Source organism: Mustela erminea, chromosome 9 (assembly GCF_009829155.1).
Source record: "Mustela erminea isolate mMusErm1 chromosome 9, mMusErm1.Pri, whole genome shotgun sequence".
Classification (NCBI taxonomy): domain Eukaryota; kingdom Metazoa; phylum Chordata; class Mammalia; order Carnivora; family Mustelidae; genus Mustela; species Mustela erminea.
Window position 1 is genome coordinate 64108240 of NC_045622.1, and position 20509 is coordinate 64128748.

A 20509-nucleotide genomic window follows, 5' to 3' on the forward strand; every position below is an offset into this window, starting at 1 on the left:
TGGGTGGTGCTATTGGTTAAGTGTCCAACTCTTCATTTTGGCTCAGATCATGATCACAGGGTCCTGGGATCGAGCCTCAAGTCGGGTTCTGCACTCAGCATGAAGTCTGCTGGAGGTTCTCTCTTCTTCTCCCTCTCCCTCTGTCCCCCACTTGTACTCTCTCCCTCTTTCTAAAATAAAATTTTAAAAAATTTGAAGAGAAGAAACAGGCCAGCTAAGAAACTATACATCACCTGTCCTGAAACCCAATTTGGGTTCATTTTTGTATGTGATGCCAGGGGGCCAATGTTATTCCTTTGCATGTTGATACCAAGCTGTCCCAATACCATTTGTTGAAAAAGACTATTCTTTCTCCATTGAATTATTTTGGCACACTTATCAAAAATCAGTTGACTGTAAATGTGAGTATGAATTTCTGGACTCAATTCTATTCCACTGATATATATGTCTGTCCTGTCAATACCACACTGTCTTGGTTACTTTGTAAAGTTTTGAAACTGGGAAGTGTGAGTTCTCCAAATTTATTCTTCTTTTTCAAGCTTGTTTTGGCTCTTCTGGATCCCTTGAATTTCCATATCAATTTTAGAATTAGCTTATCAATTTCTGCAAAGTCAAATGGAGTACTGATAGAAATTTCAGTGAAATATAGGCCAATTTAGAGAATACTACCATATTACTAATATTAAGTCTTCTGATCCGTGAACACAGATGTCATTCTATTTACTTAAGTCTCCATTAATTTCCTTTGGTGACGTTTGGTAGTTTTCAGAGTATAGGTTTTACACTCCTTTTATTAAAAATTCCCAAGTATTTAGGGGCACCTGGGTGGTTCAGTGGGTTAAAGCCTCTGCCTTCGGCTCAGGTCATGGTCTCAGGGTCCTGGGATGGAGCCCCACATCGGGCTCTCTGCTCAGCAGGGAGCCTGCTTCCTTCTCTCTCTCTCTGCCTGCCTCTCTGCCTAATTGTGATCTCTGTCTCTCAAATAAATAAAATCTTTTAAAAAAAATTCCTAAGTATTTTATTCTTTTTGATATTATTGTCAATGGAACTTTCTTAATTTAATTATCAGTTTATTGCTCCTTTATGGAAACACAATTATTTTTGTATACAGATTCTGTATACTGAAACTTTACTAAGTTCATTAGTTCTAATAGTTTTTAATAGACTCCTTAGGATTTTCTAAATACAAGATCATATCATCTGCAGATAGTTTTACTTCTTTTTCAGTTTGGATGCATTTTACTTAGTCTTCTTGACCAACAGCTACTGACTTGTTTTTAAAAACCATTTCTTTCCTGAGTCCTTCAATCTTCAGTACACACCAGTAATGTGAAGCTAATGTGCTCATTTTACATATGAAGAAACTGAGAACAGGAAGTCACCCTATTTGAGTTTGTGGACCCAGTATTCTTAGACTGAAACCTAGCTGCTCCAGCTTCCCAGATTAAAGCCTGCATTTGGGATTTAGCAACCTTATTCTAAACAAAGAACTACCCAAGAGAATCACACCTCTGTAAATTCAGTAAATTGAAATAAGTTGCAGATAAAACCAAGCACCCATTTTAATTCAACATTCTGACTGCTTTTTGCTACAAAGTTGTATAAAGTCATATTGTCTCATCATGCTACAGGGGTAGGCTTAGCAAACTGCACAACCAGGTGTGCTACCATGGTGGGCTGAGGTCACCCAACTCCAGCTCTCACCAGAGTTTCCTCCAATCTCCAAAACTGAAATAAACATACACAAACCTAAGAGCAGAAAACTTTTACAAAGTCCTACAAGATCTTGGCTAAAGGTTTCTTTAATAGAAGGCCTGTCCCTAGTATGTTCAATGTTTTTGGTTCTCAGTTGTAACATCAATGAGAACAACAACATTTTGGAAAGTGAAACATAAAGATTCCAAGAGTTGTCTGGCCCACAACTGCCCACAGAGGTAGGGAAGGTATTATCAGCCCTCAAAGCCAGAACTTACTAAAGATGGAGCAGGAGATCAGGGACCAAGAGGTGAACTAAGATGAAAGAAAAGTAACACACAGTTTGGTCCAGGGATGCTCTTGGCCCAGCTCTGGGGTCAGCAATCAAGCAATTGAAACCAAGTTTCCAGTGATTAATCCTGCAGTTCCGAGGTTGCTGCAACTGTCCAGCCGGTGTGGCTCGAGTTAAAGGTCAGACCCTAAAATAAGCCTCTTTCGGAAGTTGAGATCACTGTGACTCCAGCCTGAGGGCCAAAGCAGAAATGTTCAGAGCCTGCCTCACCCTAGAGGAAAGAGCAGGGTGAGGGAAAGGCAGGAAGGAACCTCAAGTTTCAAGGATTCTCATGTGCTCTGCCAGCCCCATCTCCCTCAGAATTAGTATGAGTAAAGGAAGTTCAAAACAGCTAGACTGTGTCCCACAGGTGAGTGAGCCAGTAAGCACAGTTACACACACCATTTCACACATTTTAACTTGGCTACACGCACAAGTCTGCATACTGAACTTTAGTATAGACTATGTAACCCTAAGGCCTAGGAGATAGGCTTGACAATGCTTCTTCCTCAGCCCATACCCAATCCATCACCAAGTCCTCTCAGTCTTGCCTCTGAAGCAACTCTAGAACCCCTTCCCTTTAACTCCACCATCCCTAGTCCAAGCTGCTCTCATCTCCCCTTTGGCCACTAGCTGGGAGGCTCACATCCCTTCTTCAAAATGAAAATATGAACATGTCACCCACCTTCCAGAAACCCTTGTGTGACTTTTCAGGGCTCTAATAGTAAAGGGAAATGTCTCCATGCCCCTGCACAGATGGGCTCCAGCTCTTGCTCGGCTTCCTCCCCACCACCCTCTGCTCCATCCTCTGGGTTTGTGTGCTCTCTGCTCCTTCCCAGCACAGACACTTGGCATACCATTGCTCCCTCTACATAAACACTTTTCCTCCTCATTTGCCCAGTCAATTTCAAACTTCAACTTCAGGGAAGTCCTTCTGACCTCACTGACTAAGCCAAATCCCCTAGGTTCTCACAGCATTGGGTCTTCACACAACTGATGACAGTTGGAACTTAACATGTGAGTGATTTTTTTTTTAATACTAAATTTTTTTTTTTTTAAGATTTCATTCATTTATTTGACAGACAAGAGATCACAAGTAGGCAGAGAGGCAGGCAGAGAGAGAGGAAGAAGCAGGCTCCCTGCTGAGCAGAGAGCCTGACGTGGGGCTCATCCCAGGACCCTGGGACCATGACCTGAGCCGAAGGCAGAGGCCCCAACCCACTGAGCCACCCATGCACCCCATGAGTGATTTTTTATTTTTTTATTTTTATTTTTTTAAGATTTATTTATTTATTTATTTATTTGATAGAGAGAGAGATCACAAGTAGACAGAGAGGCAGGCAGAGAGAGAGAGAGAGAGAGAGAGAAGCAGACTCCTGCTGAGCAGAGAGCCTGATGTGGGACTCGATCCCAGGACCCTGAGATCATGACCTGAGCCGAAGGCAGCAGCTTAACCCACTGAGCCACCCAGGCGCCCCAGATTTTTAAAAAATTAATATTTCTCTCTTCATTAGACTGCAAACTCCCTAAAGACAAGAACCATATATATTTTTTAAATTTTTTTTTAAATATTTCACTTCTTTATTCTGAAAGACAGAGAATATGTGCAAGCATAACCTGAGAGGGGGCAGAAGAAGAGAGAGAGAGTCCCAAGCAGACTGCATGCTGAGTGCAGAGCCTGATGTGGGTCTCCATCTCACAACAGTGATATCATGCCCTGAACTGAAATCAAGAGTTGGTTGCCCAACAAAGTGAGCCACCAGGCACCCCTAAATCTTTTTAATATGAAAAATTAGGGGCACCTGAGTGGTCCAGTTGGTCAAGCATCCGCCTTTGGATCAGGTCATGATCCTGGGGTCCTGGGATTGAATCCCACATCAGGCTCCTTGCTCACCAGGGAGCCTGCTTCTCCCTCTGCCACTCCCCCTGCTTGTGTGTGCATTTGCGCTCTCTCTGAAAAATAAATATAACCTTAAAAAAATAAGAAAAGAAAAATTAATGAGCTTCCATGTATCTCATCCAGTTCCAATAATTAGAAAGGATCACAAAGCAGGATGCTGGGATTCTGGAGCAAAACCCTGCCATCTACAACTGAGATTTATATACCTTTTGAGAAAGAGCTCCAGGCATATGACTGGGCCCTGGTTTGGATGAAATGCTTGACCATGAGGATTAAGTGACAATACATCAAGAACTTCCCATTACGAACTGGGTTCTGCCAAACCAGGAAGTCAGGTGCAGGCATCAGTAGTTCACTGTAATGGCAATGTAATGGAAATAGTGACGCTTGGTTTGCTGATGGGTCAGCTTGGTAGGTGGGTGGAATACAGAAATGGACAGCAGCTGCATGACAGTCACATTCAGGGACAGCCTTGAAAGACAGTGAGAAACAAGGGAAAGCAAGGGGAAATCTTCCCAAGGAGCAGAGCTGCAAATGGTTATGGAAGGAGAGTAATACATAGGACACTACGTATACATTCCTGAGCAGTGGCCAGTGGTCTAGCTGGCTAGTCTGAGGACTGAAAGAAAAAGGTCTGGAAGACTGGAGACAAGAAGGTCTGGGGAATGGGCACGTGGCTGGACATTTGGGAGTAGGCACAAAGTATGAAGACTTTTGTATGACACATGAGTATACACCAGAGAGCATCCCCCACCAAAAGGAACTGAAAACTAAGTAGATTAAATCAGTCACTTTGTCACTGGCACCAGCAGAGATGCAGGCCACTCAGAGGCCCAAGAGCACGGACCCCCACATACCAAAACTACTCTAGCTACTGCTGCCTCAGAATGTCTACTCTCCCAGCAAGAGGCCAATGCCCAGCCCAGGTAAAGCACTATTCCTTGAGGAGCCCAAGCAGCCACATGGGGGCAGATCAACTCCAAGAGGCCCTGGCAGGGCCAGCAGTTCATCCTCACAGGGACCAAGATCTATTCTGAAAATAGGTTTGCTTTTACTTCCCACAGAACCTCAGCCAGCGCTGATATCCAGATGCTCAGAGAGTACCTACTCCTCCGGCAGGGAATTGCATCCAGCAGAGCATCCAACCAGCACACCCACTTCACAGTGAAGTGAGTCAGGGAGCGGGTTCATAACATTAAGTCATATATACTTTTACTGGTCATGTATGCGCTACACCAACCAGAAGCTACCAACCTCAGAGAACACTGGGATGGCTCACTGAAGGCACAACTGAAGCACTCGCTTCAATGACGTGAGGCAGAAATCTGTAAGACCTGGGTGCCATCCTTCAGGATCTAGTATTTGCACTACATCCAAGACCTTTATGTGGGGCTATGTCCCTAAGGAAGACTACATGGGTCTAGGAACTAAGAGGCAGGAGTGGCCACACTTACCATCACTTACAGGACCCATTGAGGGACACTGTCCCTTGCATACCTGCAACTCTAAGTTCTGCAGAGTTGGAAGTGATAGTTCCTGGAAGAGTCACACTCTTGCCAGAGCTACATTCTGTAGGCCCTAGTGCATCGAACCATAAGTGTCACCTGCCACCAGCGTACTTTGGACTTCTTACGTCTGAGGACCAGCAGACAAGAGTCACCAACTTGGCAGAGATAATTGAGCCTTAACAAGAGGAGGTGGCGGGAAAAGGTAAAACATATGCAGAACCCAGGGCTTCTCAGACAAACAGCTGATTCCAAGCCTGAGACAGAAAACGTATAAAATGAGCCTGGGACATCTTGAAATTCCACAAAGCAACCACCAGGGTCATTACAAACAACTTAAGAGGCAATTTGAAGAGGTACCCAACTGCCAGAATGGGACAATCAATAAAGATAATAAATGCAAAGGAATGAAACTCACCAGACACATGTTAAGTCTGTGAGTTCATAACAATGCTTTTAAAAAAACAGCTACCTTCCGAGTATAACTGGGAACCATCCCAGCACATTATCTTAGAAGTTAATAAAAGGAAAGAATTAAGCACTTACCCTGCCTTTCCTATAAACTCTACTGAGAAATCAAATACATGAAGGGCAGCATCTCCTTATAAAATTATTCCACCTAATAAATGAAACAAAATGATAGATTAGAACATCCCTATGTTGCAAACCACCCCCCACAAGTGAATGACTTACAGGATGATAGCTACTAACATTAAAAAAAAGTGAACACCAGACATGATGTGCCTCCTGATAAACAAATACACCACCACCTAAAGTCTCCTCAAAGGGATCAATCTGGAGGCAAATCAGGTCCCTGGATCTAGCTGCTGCTTTATAGCAAATGCAGAGGACAAAGGAGCACATTGAACTGTACCACCAGCATGGAATTAACAAAATCAAGCCTGTGGGAAACTACAGATCATACATCCCAGGTTCTTCAAGAGACAAACTGTAAGGAAAAGAAAGGGGTAGAGAGAACCCTTTAGACTAAAAGGGACTTAATAGATGTATCAAGTTAAAAAGGAAACCAATTTGCCTACTATAGCATGTAGGGATGTACACTTGGGTGATAAAACAATAAAGAAACTCAAGGAAGTGGTTAATATAAAGGTCACAAAGTTGGAAGGCAGGAGAAGGCGGAGACTGGGAGGAGGAACAAGGAGGACTCTAGGAAGGCTGACTTAAGCTCTATTTTAGATCTGGTGGTGGTTACAAGGGTATTCACTCCTCAATAATTCACTGAGCTGCATGCTTGTTTATTCATCAGTCCCTGAAATCTCAGAGTCTGAGAAGCCCCGAATTAGAGCAGGTACAAAAGCCAAAGCAGGCAGCACTTGAACTGAATCCACTTGATCTACCCAGGGCTGCTGGATAGGCAGTTAACTCAAGTGTCCTTGAAATACTGAACTACTAAACACGCCTATTCTGTTAAATCACACATCATTCCAAAAAGGATTTGCATATTAGAAAACAAAACACAGTAGAAAGTGAGGCATTCACAGCAGAATTAGCTGTGAGAAGGAGCAGACGGATAGATGGTCCCAAAAGAGCCTTAATTTCTAAAACATGGTGGACACTCACCTTCTCAGCAACGTCTGCTGGAAGGGGTGTTACTCCTGCACGGTTTCACTGAGGCCGCCAGCACCCTCCATTAAAGCACATAACTAAGTGCTAGGTGCTGTGCCCCCACCATACAGAACCATGACCGACGGGACAGTTGGACAAGTCAGATCCCTCAGCACATAAAGGGTCGTTTAACTGGCATGAGCACTGGCTCCAGTAATCAGGACCTAAAAGCTGGAAGAAGATAAAGGAGAAGCTCTCCTAGGTTGCCTTAAAGAGATTCCTCCCCTTATTCCCTGAGACAAAAGTCACTGCCCTGGGGTGAGTCGGTTGTGTGTTGTCCGTGGTCTTTCGGGCCACACACCACACTTGAAACACACAGCTGCCAGGCCTCAGCCCAGCAGTTGTGCTCTGACCACAGGTTTCCATGTCTCAGATCCCAGGAGGGCTCAAAGCAGCAGGACTCATCTTCTCAGGTGCAAGCATGCACTAGGAATGCCACACACAGGTGACGCGACTCTGGTTCAGGTGGTGTTTTCTTCGGTCCACATCTACTGAGCACTGGCAAAGTTTAAGTCTTTTCCTTCTCTCCTCTACTTTATGGATATGGAACCTACAAATCTGCTCCCCTCTCGGTCTCAGAATTGACTCTGGTGCTAGACATCCCCAGGCATCTCAATCTGGCTGGCTCCTTCATGTCTGCACACCTTTGCTCACTCTATTCTCACTACAAGCAACATCCACTCCCTCTGACAATTCCCCACCCTAAGCACAGCTCATCATGGTCAATACCTTCCCTGGTGTCATACTCCTCCACAGTGGCACTGGCCTCTGAGTTCCTTAAGGATGGGGTGGGGTGGGGTCGGGTGCAGGTATCTGGGTCTCAGTCTGGAACCAGGGCTTGATACAAAAGGGCAGTAACAACAACCAAGATTCATCTAGCACTTACTGCACACCTGACCCATGTGTGTAGTCAGCTAGCAATCACAACAATCCTTTGATGAAGGCACTATCATTCCCATTTTACAGATGGTGAGTAAATGGAGGTTCAGGAACTAGTACGTTGCTCTGGGTCACATTAGCAGTACAGTGATTTAGCTGAAGAACTTGTAGTTCCATAGTCTGTCATCTTAACCACTGCCAATGAATTAATTTATTCCACAAATACTTAGTGGGTATTTACCTTGTGCCAATTGCTACTTTCTGAACAGACTGTGTCCTTCCCTCATAAATCGAACATTGAGAATTGGCAAATAATTAGTACAACGGTTGCAGGTGTTAGGAAGGAAAATAAAGTAGAATAAGGGAATAAAAGTGACTGATGGGACTTGTTGGTATTTTAGAGTGCTCAGGGTGGGTGTCTCTGAGGGCATCTGAGCAGGAACCTGAATCAAGGAAAGTAGTAGTTGTCAGTGGAAAACCTACAAGCTTGGAGTGAGACAGTTCTCCATGCAAACTACTTAGAAGATGTAGTGACCTTGGGCAAGTAACTAAACTTCTCTGACATTCAATTTCCTTGTCTATAAACCAGTGATAATCTACATTTGTCTCACAGGGGTGTAAGGAAAAGGGAGAAGTACGTGAGTAAAGCACCTGGCTTACAGTCATCTCTGGCCTAGGCCCACAACAGACATACATGCAGTGAGTTCTGTGCTGCCCTTCTTGCCTAGCCAGGAATCTTTATTCCCGCCTGATGTGTACCTCCCCAACTTCCAAAACACTGCAGACTCCTATGGCCCACTCACACCCCCTGCTGGCAGGATATTGCACTGCAGCTGTCCTCAGAGCCTCCAGGCCCTTTCCTCACCTCTTCAAAAAGCCTTACCTGGGCACTCACCGCCAGCCAGTCACCATGGATGAAAATGAATGAATGACCCTCTTGGACCCTCCAGGATCTCACAGCCCAAGGAGAGGGCCCAACATGAAAGCAGCAATAACCCCAGGTACCAGCATCTAAGCAACTACAGGAGCACAATGATAGAATGATTAACTGTGCCCACGGAGGATTAGGGAGGGTTTCATAGTGGGTGACTCCTAAACTGACCATGAACTATGAACAGGAAGTAGGCAGCAGGGGATACATTCCATCCAGGCAGGGAGAACATACAAGCAAAATCAGGGAAGCATAAAAGAGAACATTAATTGGTTTGAGGCCCTCTACCTGACCAAGCCACAGTTCTGAAACTTCCTGAAAAAATGGTGTGGTTGAAGGAAGCTAGTTCTCAGGACCCTCATAAAGATCTACTACCTACCATCCTGGGAAAGACAAATCCTCTCTAGAAAAAGCTTCTTTTCCCCCCTGAGAGAAGATAGGGTCTCATGTACCCTATGTTCCCACCCCTGGTTTTCCTTACCCTTCAAGAAATATCTCACCTTGTCTGTCAATTGACCACCTTTGCAACCTTGGCCAGGTCCCTTCCCTTCTGTGCCTCAGCCTCGTCTTCTGTGGAGTGGGAAAATAACCCTTAAATGCATCCTTCTCAATAGCGATTTGAGTTAAAAAAAAAAAAACTAGGGAAAGGTCCTGGTGCTACAGCAGGAAGGACCCAGGAGCTGCCAGGCCCTGAGAGGGCACCTTGGGCAGTTGAGGGAGGAGCCTAGGCAATGCGACGCCTCTCACACTGGTCTTTCACATGGACCTAACTGTATCCCCCACCACCCCCTGCTCACAAACCCCCCATAAAAGTCAGGGATCCATGCAGTTTTGTTTCAGGTGTTTTATTAAGTGGGCCATATTGTAGCTGGTTTCTAGGTTGCAAAACAACATAAATTTAACAATAATAACATAGCCAGTTAGACTGTGACAAGCTTTTTCCTTCCTTAAAAAAAGAAAAAAGAAAAAAGAAAAGAAAATTTAAAACACACAATGGAGGGTTAAATAAATAAGAGGAAAAAAAAAGAAAATGAAAACCTGTTAAAACATGCTTATGTTTACTTTCGTGCAGCTGTGTGCCAAGAGGAAACGTGATCTTCTGCACGATGGTGCATCCCGGCATGTCTCCGTTCCAAATAATACTGACAAAAAAAGAAAAGATGTGGGACTGACTCATCAGTGCTCACAGAGGCACTACTAAAAATCCCTTTGATTGGAGCTTGGGGCTTCCTGCTCAGCACACCTGTGTGTGGCCCGTGAAAGCCAAGTATCCATAACAATGTTAATATAGAAAACATTAGTTTAAAAACAACGTGGAATGGCCTCATGACCAGGCGCGGGTGAGGAAGCAGAGCTGCTCCGCCCGCACGCCGCAGGCTCAGTCCGGGGAGGCCGCAGGCTCCCAGCTTGCGGCCATGGCGAGGGAGGGTACCAGCTTCAAAATAAGCGGCACCAACCTCGTCTCCCTCTCCCTATCACTCTTTCACATGAAAGTGTGTAAAAAGCAAATCAGCAAATAAACTCTAAAATAGATTATTTATTCCAAAAATCCTCTACTTTTCTTTTTACAGTGAGTGTACATCTCCTGTCTCCTGCATAACTTGCTTAAATCCCCTTGGGAAAAAGGGTCAGAGCTGCAGGGTGAGTCTCTCTCCGTCCTGCTGCTAGCTGGTGCTGAGAGGTCAGATGTCGATGCCCTTGACAAGGGACGTCTCCAGTGTGATGTTGAACTCCTGCAATGTCTGCAGCACGCGGATCAAGGAATTGACAAGTGTGTGGTCTTTGATCAGCGCCACATCCTCATACATGTGTGCAGTGATGGGGCAGTCGGCCAGCAGGGCAATCCAATGGTGTAGAAGGTGATCTCTGGTGAGGAAGGGTCAGTCCGGGCGGATCAGAAGGGAAGGGGAAGGGAAATAGTTAGTACAAGATCAAGGGGGAAACTTGCTCCATCACAGTCTGAACAAAGTCTGAGGCTGGAAAAGTAGATAGCTACCTCAGCCCCTTCTCCCTCCCCCAACAGTGCCTGGCAAAGAGGCCTTACATGGTTTTAAAAGGCTCCTGCTAGGGACTAAGCCCCAGGGACACCAACCCAACTTGACCCAAGTTGACCCCATTACCTGCCACCAGGTCCACACCTCCTCCCCTGCCTCCCCCTACTTCCCCCAGTTCCCTAAACCCCAGCCAGACACGAGGTCCAGTCAGCACCACCTCTTCCCTCTCAACAGCCAATCTGTTCCAGAGCAACAGTCCTCCCCAGAACTATCACCACCAGAACTAATCCTAAGCGCTCACATCCACATAGCACTTGGCATGTGCCAGACACTGTTTTAAGAGCTTTTAACCTTCATAACAACCCTATGATATGAGGTAGGTACTATCAGTGTTATTATTACCCCTACTTTATAGATGAAGAAATTGAGGTAGAGAGAGATTAAGTAGCTTGTCCAAGTTCATATGGCTAGTGAGAGGCTGATCTGAAAATATGAACCTAGTGAATCTGGTTCCAGAGTCTGTTTTTAACTACTATGCCTTCCTTGGCCCAAATGAACCTCTGCCTTACATTTATTTGGCCTTCACGTCCTCACCTGACCCACAGGAAGAGCCCCAACAATCTTCCCACTCTGATGTATACCATGCATGGTATCAAACTCATATTATTTCAGTGCCCTGATTAAACAACTCTATCCTAATATGGAAGGATTCTCTGCCCCAGCTCCCCAAGGCCCCTATCCTCCTTTCAACTGTTTCCTATGACTGTCCTTCCCACGTTAACCTGTTATTTCCTAACTCCACGTTTTTTGCTTCCTTTAGGACCTCTCTGCATATTCTGTCTGCTTCAAACTCCCTCCCCACCTCTAAGCCTCAGATACCACCTCCTCCTTTCTCTGATCTTTCTCCTCAACAGTTTCAGTGTAACTATGAATGTATGCTTCCTTTTGGGACTCTCACAACCTTCTGCCTTGAACCGTCTTTAATTTGGACATGTAAACTTTTAAATGGTAGGGACCATGTTTTATTCAGTTCATTCCCCCTGCCTTCCATAATGCTTGACACAGCCAAATGTTTGCTGAAGGAATGACTAGATAGACTCTGCTTCAAATCTCACCAGTGGGATGGTGCTAGTCCTCCCTAACAAAATGTGCCCCCACCAGTTACACACACTCTCATCCCCACACATATGCTTCATACAGGGAAATTCAGGGCCTCTAAGGCCTCCCCTGCCCAGCGGCCTTGAGTCATTAGCCGCTCCCCACTCCACCCCGCATGCTAGGCCCCCGGCACCACCTCCGAGGCTTGGGGCCACGCGGCTGCAGTACCTGGCTCCCAAGCACACCAGCATCTGAAACTTGCCGTCCTTGCCTATGTTCCGGGGAGTGTTATTGATTGCGGTAACAAAGCGGCAGAAGTTCCGGGCCCTCGTGTGCCAGTTTTCCTCAGGGACAAGTTCGTTCTGCTCCAAAGTCTCATAATAGGTTTGTGCTTTTTCTGTGAAGAGCAGAAAAGCTTCCCAGTGACAAAGACTCTCAAAACCAACCTATGCCTGACTGTCCTGTGGGCAAGTCCTATGTCCCATGGGTCTCTCCATGTTGCTGCAGGTAAGTTATTGTAACATGAATGTTCTGACATTGCTGGTCACATGTCAAAATATAAGGTCCCTATTCTTATGTTTTAAATTTCCTTACGTGGCCCCTGATATAAAGATGGTCTTTTCCCTAGTCTGAAGTTTAAAAAAAGAAGCAAGAAAAACATTCTTGAGGGAAAAGGTTCTTGCATGAAAATTCTCCAAGTGGGTACATCACAAGGGTTGGGCTCCAAATACTATCAACTGGCCTTTTGAGTCTACAAGGAAAAAGTGTGAGGACTGTTTCTAAGCCTTCAAGAAAAGCCAGAGCAAACAAAACTAGATCTAATTTGAGAGTCACCTGGTTTGGCTTCTGCACCTCAGACCCCAGTGGTCAGAACCCACAGTGTGTGGGTGAGGTCCCATGTCTCTACATACTTTTCCCACCCTCACACCCTGGCTCAACTCACCCAGGAAATCCCAAATGAAGACATTTTTGAAGAGCCGGGGAGATTTAAATCCATGCTGGAAAGCCTGTTCCAGGGCCGAGACAAGGCCACATTCTCCACAGAGCAACAGCGTCAGACTGCCTCGCTATGTAAAGAAATAAGAGAATGCCAGGCTTGCCTCAGCCAAGTTGTCTCCCCACCACTGCTTCCCCGAAACCAGAGTCCACAGCTGGGAGGGCAGCAAAAGCCTGGCTGGGACCTTGTCTGTCTCCCCAGCACCTGGCACAGTGAGAAGCACAGAGCAGCTGCCAGTGCGTAGCTGCTGAACAGATGGATGGATCTGGATCCCCACGACAGGGGCAAAGCCAGAGTGACCATTGTTCAGGGAGATCCAGGAAAATCCAGAAGAAGACAGGAAAATACACTGCTCATTAGGGGCCCAAGGGACTCTACTGGGTCATTAGTGTGTAAGGAAACAGGGTAACCCAAAGTTGGCAGAGACCCCGAGGCACACACTCTAGACTCCAGGTTGTCCGCACTACATGGGCCTGGAAAAAGATTATTCTCTCTCTCCAATATAAAGCCCTGGGTTGGAGGGCAGGAAGGCTCACCTCTTTCTCAGGCTTATGGAAGTGCTTCACGATACCATTGACTGCCTCCCCGATGGACTCCTGGATCTGCCCGGTGTTCAGCTCTGATAAAAATCAAGCAGACATCCCTAACCAATCTCAGAGGCTTAACAATGCCTCGTTGACTGAGCACAAGACTAAGGACATAGGAAGGGCACATGAGAGAGGCAGGATAGCCTGGACTGGACCCTAGTAAGAGTGGCTCTTGCCCATTCAACTTTGTTGAGGTAGCCCTTTCTAAAATCTTGGGGAAAAACAAAAGCTTTTCAGAGTTACCTCAGAGCTCCATCTCTAAAAGAGGCAGGGAAAGTTTATTTTCCATTTTACCCTGGAACTTCTGGCAACCAAAAGAGGGCAAGACTTGGCTGTGAGGCCCAAGAACAAGGAAGGAGAAGGCCAGAAGGTAGACCTCTCACTCTCTAGAATCATATATAAATAGTACAGAGGACCTAGGCCAGGCTGTAGAAGCCTCTGAGTGTGACACCCCCCCCGACACACACACACACACACACACACACAGAGATTCATGAGAGGAGGGTGACAGATACCAAGGCAGCTGTAGAGGCTGAGGTATGGACTCACACATCAGGATCCCAGACATCTGCCCACATTCCCCACCTGGGGGGCATGAGGGCCCAATCGCTCCTCCCACTTACTGGGCTTGTTGTTGGGTGAGATGGTAACGAGTCTCCGGATGACGCTGGGGGACTGCTGCAGGGGCGGGGTCCGGCACGGCCTCTCGTCCACCTCAGGCTGGGATGTGAGCAACTCCCCAACCAGGACCCGCTCCAAGCTCCCATCATCTATGCCCTTCCCCAACCACCGACCACATGGGAACCTAAAGGTCAAGCAATGGCCTGTCAGAGCTGCCAGCTCCTCCCCATGCTGCTCAGCAAAAGCCATCTTTTGAGCCAATCCCTGGAGACAGGCTCTGAAACCAGGCTTGGGTTCCTCAAAGCCCTGCTCATCCGCCCCACTGTGCATCACTGGGAAAGACCCCTGAATGATGGGTAGCTAGAACCTGTGTACACCAACATCAGATGTCTTAGCTTGGAAAACCCTCCTTCTGTTTCTTTTCAGGTGCATGAGGCAGAGCCAAACAGAAGTACCTCAGTCTACCACGACCTAAAGGATCTCCTTGGGAACTCCACATACCCAGGCATTAAACCCAGCCCCTGGTATACCTTACCCCACTATCTCAGGGCACAGGTGAGGGAACACTTACTTATAGGTATGTCCTGTGATCTCATTCCTAACCATCACATACTCCACCAGCCATTTAGCATATAACCCAGAGTTATCATGGCCTATCTGTACCGTCGTGAGCTTTCCCAAGTTCTGGCACTGTAAAAAAACAGCCAAAAAAAGAAGGCAGGTAGGTCAGGAAGTTAAGAGAACAGAGAGGCACTACTCAGAGGTACAGATCTGACTGGCTGCCTGCAACCTGGTCCCTTAGTATCTACAGGGACGAGCACATGACTCCCCTACCACCAAGGCTGGGGTCCAGCACTCTCGCTGATGGAGAATGATCAAGAAAGAAGATGCTATTACCCAAAGGAAGAAAAGGGCCTACACGCAGAAGGGTCTGGAAGTGGGACAGTAGTTGAGATTCAGAAGTCTCTGTGACTTTTGAACATGACAAGGGCAAGGAGTTCTGCAAATCCAGACAGAGAAGTGTCTTCGAGTCAGAGACCACTTAGACAGGGCAGGCTCCCCCATTCTTGGGTCAACCCTTGGCTTTTGTCCTCTGATCATCCCAGGACAGGTCAACTGTGCTAATACATTAACATTATAAAAGCAAGACAACCATAAAACCCTGCAAAAAGCCTCCATAAGCATTGTTGGACTCAGATCCCCAAGAGCCTGGGGTTGTGATCCCTGGATAACACATACCTCGAAGGTCATCTCTAACACGTTCCTGGGAATCTGCAGGATCTGTGTCTCACCCAGTTCTCCCGAAATGCAGATCCATGGGTTGGCGGTGAACATGGAGCCCCCCAGCTTCTTGCTTGGAACAATCAGGATATGGTACGGGATCACTGTTTGGGGGAAGCCACAAAGGCATTGAGGGGGATCAGGAATCCCTCCATACCTGAAAGGGCCCTGACTTGCCTGCCCAGGTGTGCTGGCGTGGTTGGAGCCCCTGTTGTACCAGCCTGAGCAGAGCCAGGAGCAGCAGTTCCCAGGACCTAGTCTCTGGCAGGCTTAGAGTATCAGCCAATCCTACCCTCAGTCTCACTCCTCTCAGGGTTACCACCCATGGTCAAAGATCCAAGCCCATCTGCAGGCTCGGACGCTAAGTGAATTTGTTCATCAAATAATATCACCAACTCTGTGTTGTACTGAATTGCTTTTCGGAGCACTTTTCAATCTATCATCTCATGAACTCTAATAACAATCTCCAGAGAGGTCCTATAATGTTCTTTCTGAGGTACTGACAGGGAAATAGTGAGTCTCCTAAGTTCCAGTCCAGTACTGCTTCTCCTGCAGCCTACAACACTCCTCTCTGAGAGGGAGGATGGATGTCATACAGAAACAAGAGTCCATGCTGCTGAGGCTGCTGAGTCATGGGCCAAACAACTAGCCATGGGGCAAAGTCAGAGACTAACCCCTAAGGAAAAGAGCATCCTGGTACCAAAGGAAGATGAGCCTCCAAAAGCCTTCCTTGGACCATACTGAACCCTCCTTCCTCACTCTGCAACTAGGGAGATAGGGCCACAGAAGGGGTCAACTCTGCTCACAGAAACCTAATAAGTTAGGGCAGACCAGAGCCTGAACCCAAATCTCCCACTGCAACCTGGAGTAATTTTTCCCTGTGTGCTGGTCTAAAACCTTCTAGGATGCTGTATCACTCCTCTGAGTAGGAATCTGCTTTCCCTTTCGCAAAACAAAAGGGAGATTTCTTTACAGGTGTGCAAAGAGGGCAGTGAACTTCACCATGCCATCCAACTCCACTCCACCTTCATCGCCTTAGGCCCCCCCAAGCAGTGCCTAGGACAACAGTGACAACATGATGGCCAAAAAGACTGAGCTCCCCAGTTCAGAACAAGAACAAGAAGCTTCAGAGAAAAAACAACCTCCACAGAGCGCAAATGTACCTCTCTCCTACAGAAACAAAAAGCAAATTGAAAGTACAAGTGACAATCTTCTTTCTTTAAAAAAAAGGGACAGTGCGCTAGCAGGCTCATGAAGATTGGAATTGTGAAGGCTAGTGGGGAGCACAGGGCTACTCACGGATAGTTGTGAAGACATTGGTGAAGCAAAAGTAATCGACGGCATTGAAAGAGAGGAGGTGATAGAGGAACTGCTCCTTCTCGTCGTCACAGCGCAGGAAGGCATAGCGCTTGTACAACTTTCTGTCAGAGAGGAGGCAATACATCAGTCCCCCGGCCAAAAGGAGGGGAAAGAGACTAGAATTACTCAGTTCTGGAAGGAGACGGCTAAGGGAAGAATAAGATGTCAAGCTTCAAGTTTTTTAGAGCCACCTAAAAAAGGAACAAAGCCAGCTACTCCATCTAAATGAGGGCTATAGGGAAAGTGGCTGAAACCATAGCAGAAACATCAAAACCAAACTCTACCTGTGTCCAAGGATTTACATTACTACAATGCAGTGTCAGAAGTCACAGGGTCTCCTTTCCTCAACTGGGGGCTGGAATTGTCACCCTTCAGGGATGGCACAGGCCCTTTCAGGCTTCTAACTAGGGGAATCACCCCAGTGGGCATTGTAGGAGTAACAATGGCAGGAGGTCTGTGATCACCAGTCGTTATCGGGGCAGCCTCAGACCCTCCAGCAGACCTCAGACCCATGAGTCCAAACACTGCTTACCCTATAAGCAATGGGTTTCTGCAATTTACCCTAGAAGTAAAGGGAAAGCCACAGCTGGCTTCAGAAAATTTAAATTTAGTGCATCTGATGAGTGAAAAGGGCCCAAGAATGAAACTAAGACAACAGCACTAGACAAGAAGAGAGGTGGAGACAGAGGCAAAGGACCTGAAATGTGCACGTGGAAGGTAAAGCAAAGCAAGGAGTCAAACTGGACCCCAATTTCAAACGAGGTAGGGAGGAATAGGAACATTCAGGGGGAAGAGTGGTGATATAAACAAAACATCTGAGAGAAAGGTAGTTATGGTGAATAATTCTGTGAACCTTGTTTTTGTTCTCGCTGAGCTAAAGGTAAGAAATCTGGATGGAAATAAATGCAGGACTGGAGCTCAGAAGAAAAGTCAAAGCTACAGGGTCAGATGTGGAAGTCACACAACTGCAAACAGAAGGGATGAGAATGCGTGAGATCACTAAGTGAGAGAGAAAGCGTGAAAAGAACATGTGTGCACGCAGAGAACTAGGGACTGTGGAAGCCAGCATCCTGGAAAGGGCAGGAAGAGAAAGAGAACAGGATAATATAAGGCCACAGCAGCCACGCAAAGTGAGTTTCAGGGTAGAGGGGCTACTACACAGTATTAGTCACTGCATGAGGTCAAGGAGAAACAGTGTAAGCTCAGTATACAAGAGCTAACTTTCTCCCCTAGACCCTGCAGCCCCCTTACCCTGCCTTGACCTAACTCCCTTCTCCAAGTTGCAAACAGTTTTGGAGGCTACCTGGAAATCCCAGAGACTCAGGAGCATTCCATCAAGATATACTCTCCAAGGCTGTCCTCCTCCTCCTGTCTGTGCAGCTATGCACACATTTTATGTGCCCAGGTGAATACCTACTAGGTGCTGGGCAACATGCTCATTCATGCCCTCAATGAAAGGAAATTGTAATAAGCGGCAAGCAACTAGACAATGATAACATAGCCCATCAGTGGTGAGGCAGGTTTGTATAAATACTGTGACGAATGCTATGGGTGCCCAGGGGAAGGACAAACCAAGTCTCTGACATGTCTAGACAAACTCTAGCAATCTAGCACCTAGCATCCTGAGAAGCGTGAGTAGTGTGATGTGGCTGGAGTGTTAGGCAGACTGAAGAGAAAGGTAAGAGAGAGCAGAAGGAAGGAATAAATAAGTTTTGATGAAGGGCCCCTTTTTTTCCTCCCTTCTACCCCACCCAAAATGCAATCTGTGGCAGCAAAACTCATTTTCCACTCACAGGAGTAGTACTGGGGCCAAAATATAAGGAGGAAAGTTTCTAATACCGAGTAAATTCTCAGCTTACCTCCTTTTAAAGGGGCTACAGTTTAAAGAAAGCAAAACTAGCCTCCTGACCAAGGTCTGTGTGCCGTTTGCTGCTGCCTGGGCCTTTTGTCTCATACATACCCAGACCTATCCACTGTACTGGACTTCACAAAGTTCTTTGTGCTTGACTTGCTTTCAGATGCCTCCCTGTCCTCCTGCTGGTGACACCCACACCGGCCAGCAAGAAACACTCTTGCCCTAACCTGCTACAATAGCAAGTTTTTCTCTTAACCATACACAACTGTCCCTTAGAATCTGGTGTACAAACACTTCCCTTCCAGACTCCAGGCTTATATGTTCACTTGTTCTCCCAAACTCCAAATTTTATTCCTAAGCCCTCCTGTCCCTCTAGGAAATCAAATTTAAGTGCTTTAAGAATTGTTGTTTCACAACCTCTCAAAGTGAGCTCTCTGACCTATGAAGGGTTTAAACCTACTTCTTGCTGTGGTTTACATACACAGTAAACAATCTAAATCATTACATTTTCATTTTGAATAAAAACAGATTCTGCAGGTTTACTCAACTGTCTACACAAAATTTCCCCAAGGCCCACTCCTCTGCTTTATCATCCTTGGGCAAGTCAAATAATAAAGGACACCATGAAAAGATGCCTAAGGAAATGCTAAACAAAAATGCCCAACAGGCTTGCCAGTGAAGAAAGAGCCAAACATAGACAGGGAAAGTGGAAAGTTTGTGGTCCAAGAGGCAGAGAAGGGGGATAGTCTTCCTTCCCATTCCTCTGGTAGGTAGGGTACAAAACAAATAAAAAGAAAATCAAATGCAGAGAAGCGAACTGTAGGTTGAATGGCCCCTGGGAGTGTGAGAACCTTGGAATTTTTCCTCTTCCTCTTTCTAGGTGGAAAGCGTGGAGGGAGGGAGCCTACAAGGGCCACTGGAAAGCCCTTAAGCTCTATGGAGACTCCGGCAGGGTCCAGACAGTAAGAAAAAGGCCTGAGTTATTTTGGGCCCACCCTGGCCTCAGAAAAGAACAAGAGATAAGGGTTACTTTAGAAGTTTCCTTTTGTTTTCCTAATCCTTTCTTCCCCAGGACAGGAAAGAGACCAAGAAAATGCCCCGTGCCTAAGAGGTATACAAGTCACCCACAAGCAGTTGGGAGAGGGGAGCCCCAAAACTCTGAGGTACCCAATAAGGACCTCAATCTTCTCAATACCTCTTTAAGAAAGATATTTGGGGACAGGCAGATTGAGAAGATAGGAAGAACAAACATAGCAGAATTTTTCTTCTATAGTTAGAGGGAGAAGAGGAAATATTACAAGATCTTTATATGCAATTTGAGTTTAGCTGAACACAGCAGAAATGAAATAGTGAATATTCTCCCTCCTAACACAAGGGTTTCCAAACCCTCCCCACCATTTCTGGGAGCCTGGTTCTACTCCAGGCGGAATGGCCTTACTTGGTGAGTTCATGATCTGAGAGAAGCTGCTTCAGGTGTCTGGAAAGTAACTTCTTTTCCATGGATAGTCGCACCCATGCTCTGGCCTTTCCCACATCAGTCTTGATTTCCCCGATGTTCTGGATGTGCCTGAAGGGAGAATGGGAAAAAGGAGGTGGGGAGTGGGGTAGAAGAGGAACTCACTACCAATACCTCCCCCTGTAAAGCCAAGCAGGCCTCTTGAAACAATCCGATCCCATCCTGGTCAGAGTTCATCTCTCTTATTCTCTAAATCCTGGGCTTCCCTGTGGCTTTGCAGAAAGCCATCACAATTTGCAGGGGGCAGAGGGGTGACAATATAGCTCTCAAAAAATCAAGCTAACCCTGGAGCCCTGTGATACTCTGGTATAATTCTCAAAAAATGTCAAGAAAC

At 46.3% G+C, this 20509-nt stretch overlaps 1 protein-coding gene across 5 annotated transcripts in view; it reads right to left on the reverse strand.

The window, feature by feature from the left end:
• Positions 1 to 9696: 9696 nt before the first annotated feature.
• Positions 9697 to 20509, reverse strand: part of DENND5A (DENN domain containing 5A) — a 98048-nt gene continuing 87235 nt past the window's right edge. For 2 of the 5 annotated variants that reach the window (XM_032357948.1, XM_032357947.1), the window contains 9 exons: positions 20098 to 20226; positions 16745 to 16866; positions 15404 to 15549; positions 14736 to 14854; positions 14167 to 14348; positions 13493 to 13575; positions 12903 to 13026; positions 12188 to 12356; positions 9697 to 10733 (listed from right to left, as the gene is read on the reverse strand). In XM_032357948.1, coding sequence (XP_032213839.1) covers positions 10550 to 10733; positions 12188 to 12356; positions 12903 to 13026; positions 13493 to 13575; positions 14167 to 14348; positions 14736 to 14854; positions 15404 to 15549; positions 16745 to 16866; positions 20098 to 20226 — 1258 coding nt within the window. In that variant the 3' untranslated portion in view covers positions 9697 to 10549. Of the gene's footprint in view, positions 10734 to 12187; positions 12357 to 12902; positions 13027 to 13492; positions 13576 to 14166; positions 14349 to 14735; positions 14855 to 15403; positions 15550 to 16744; positions 16867 to 20097; positions 20227 to 20509 lie in introns of those variants that run through there. The other 3 variants (XM_032357951.1, XM_032357949.1, XM_032357950.1) reach the window with 3 other exon arrangements.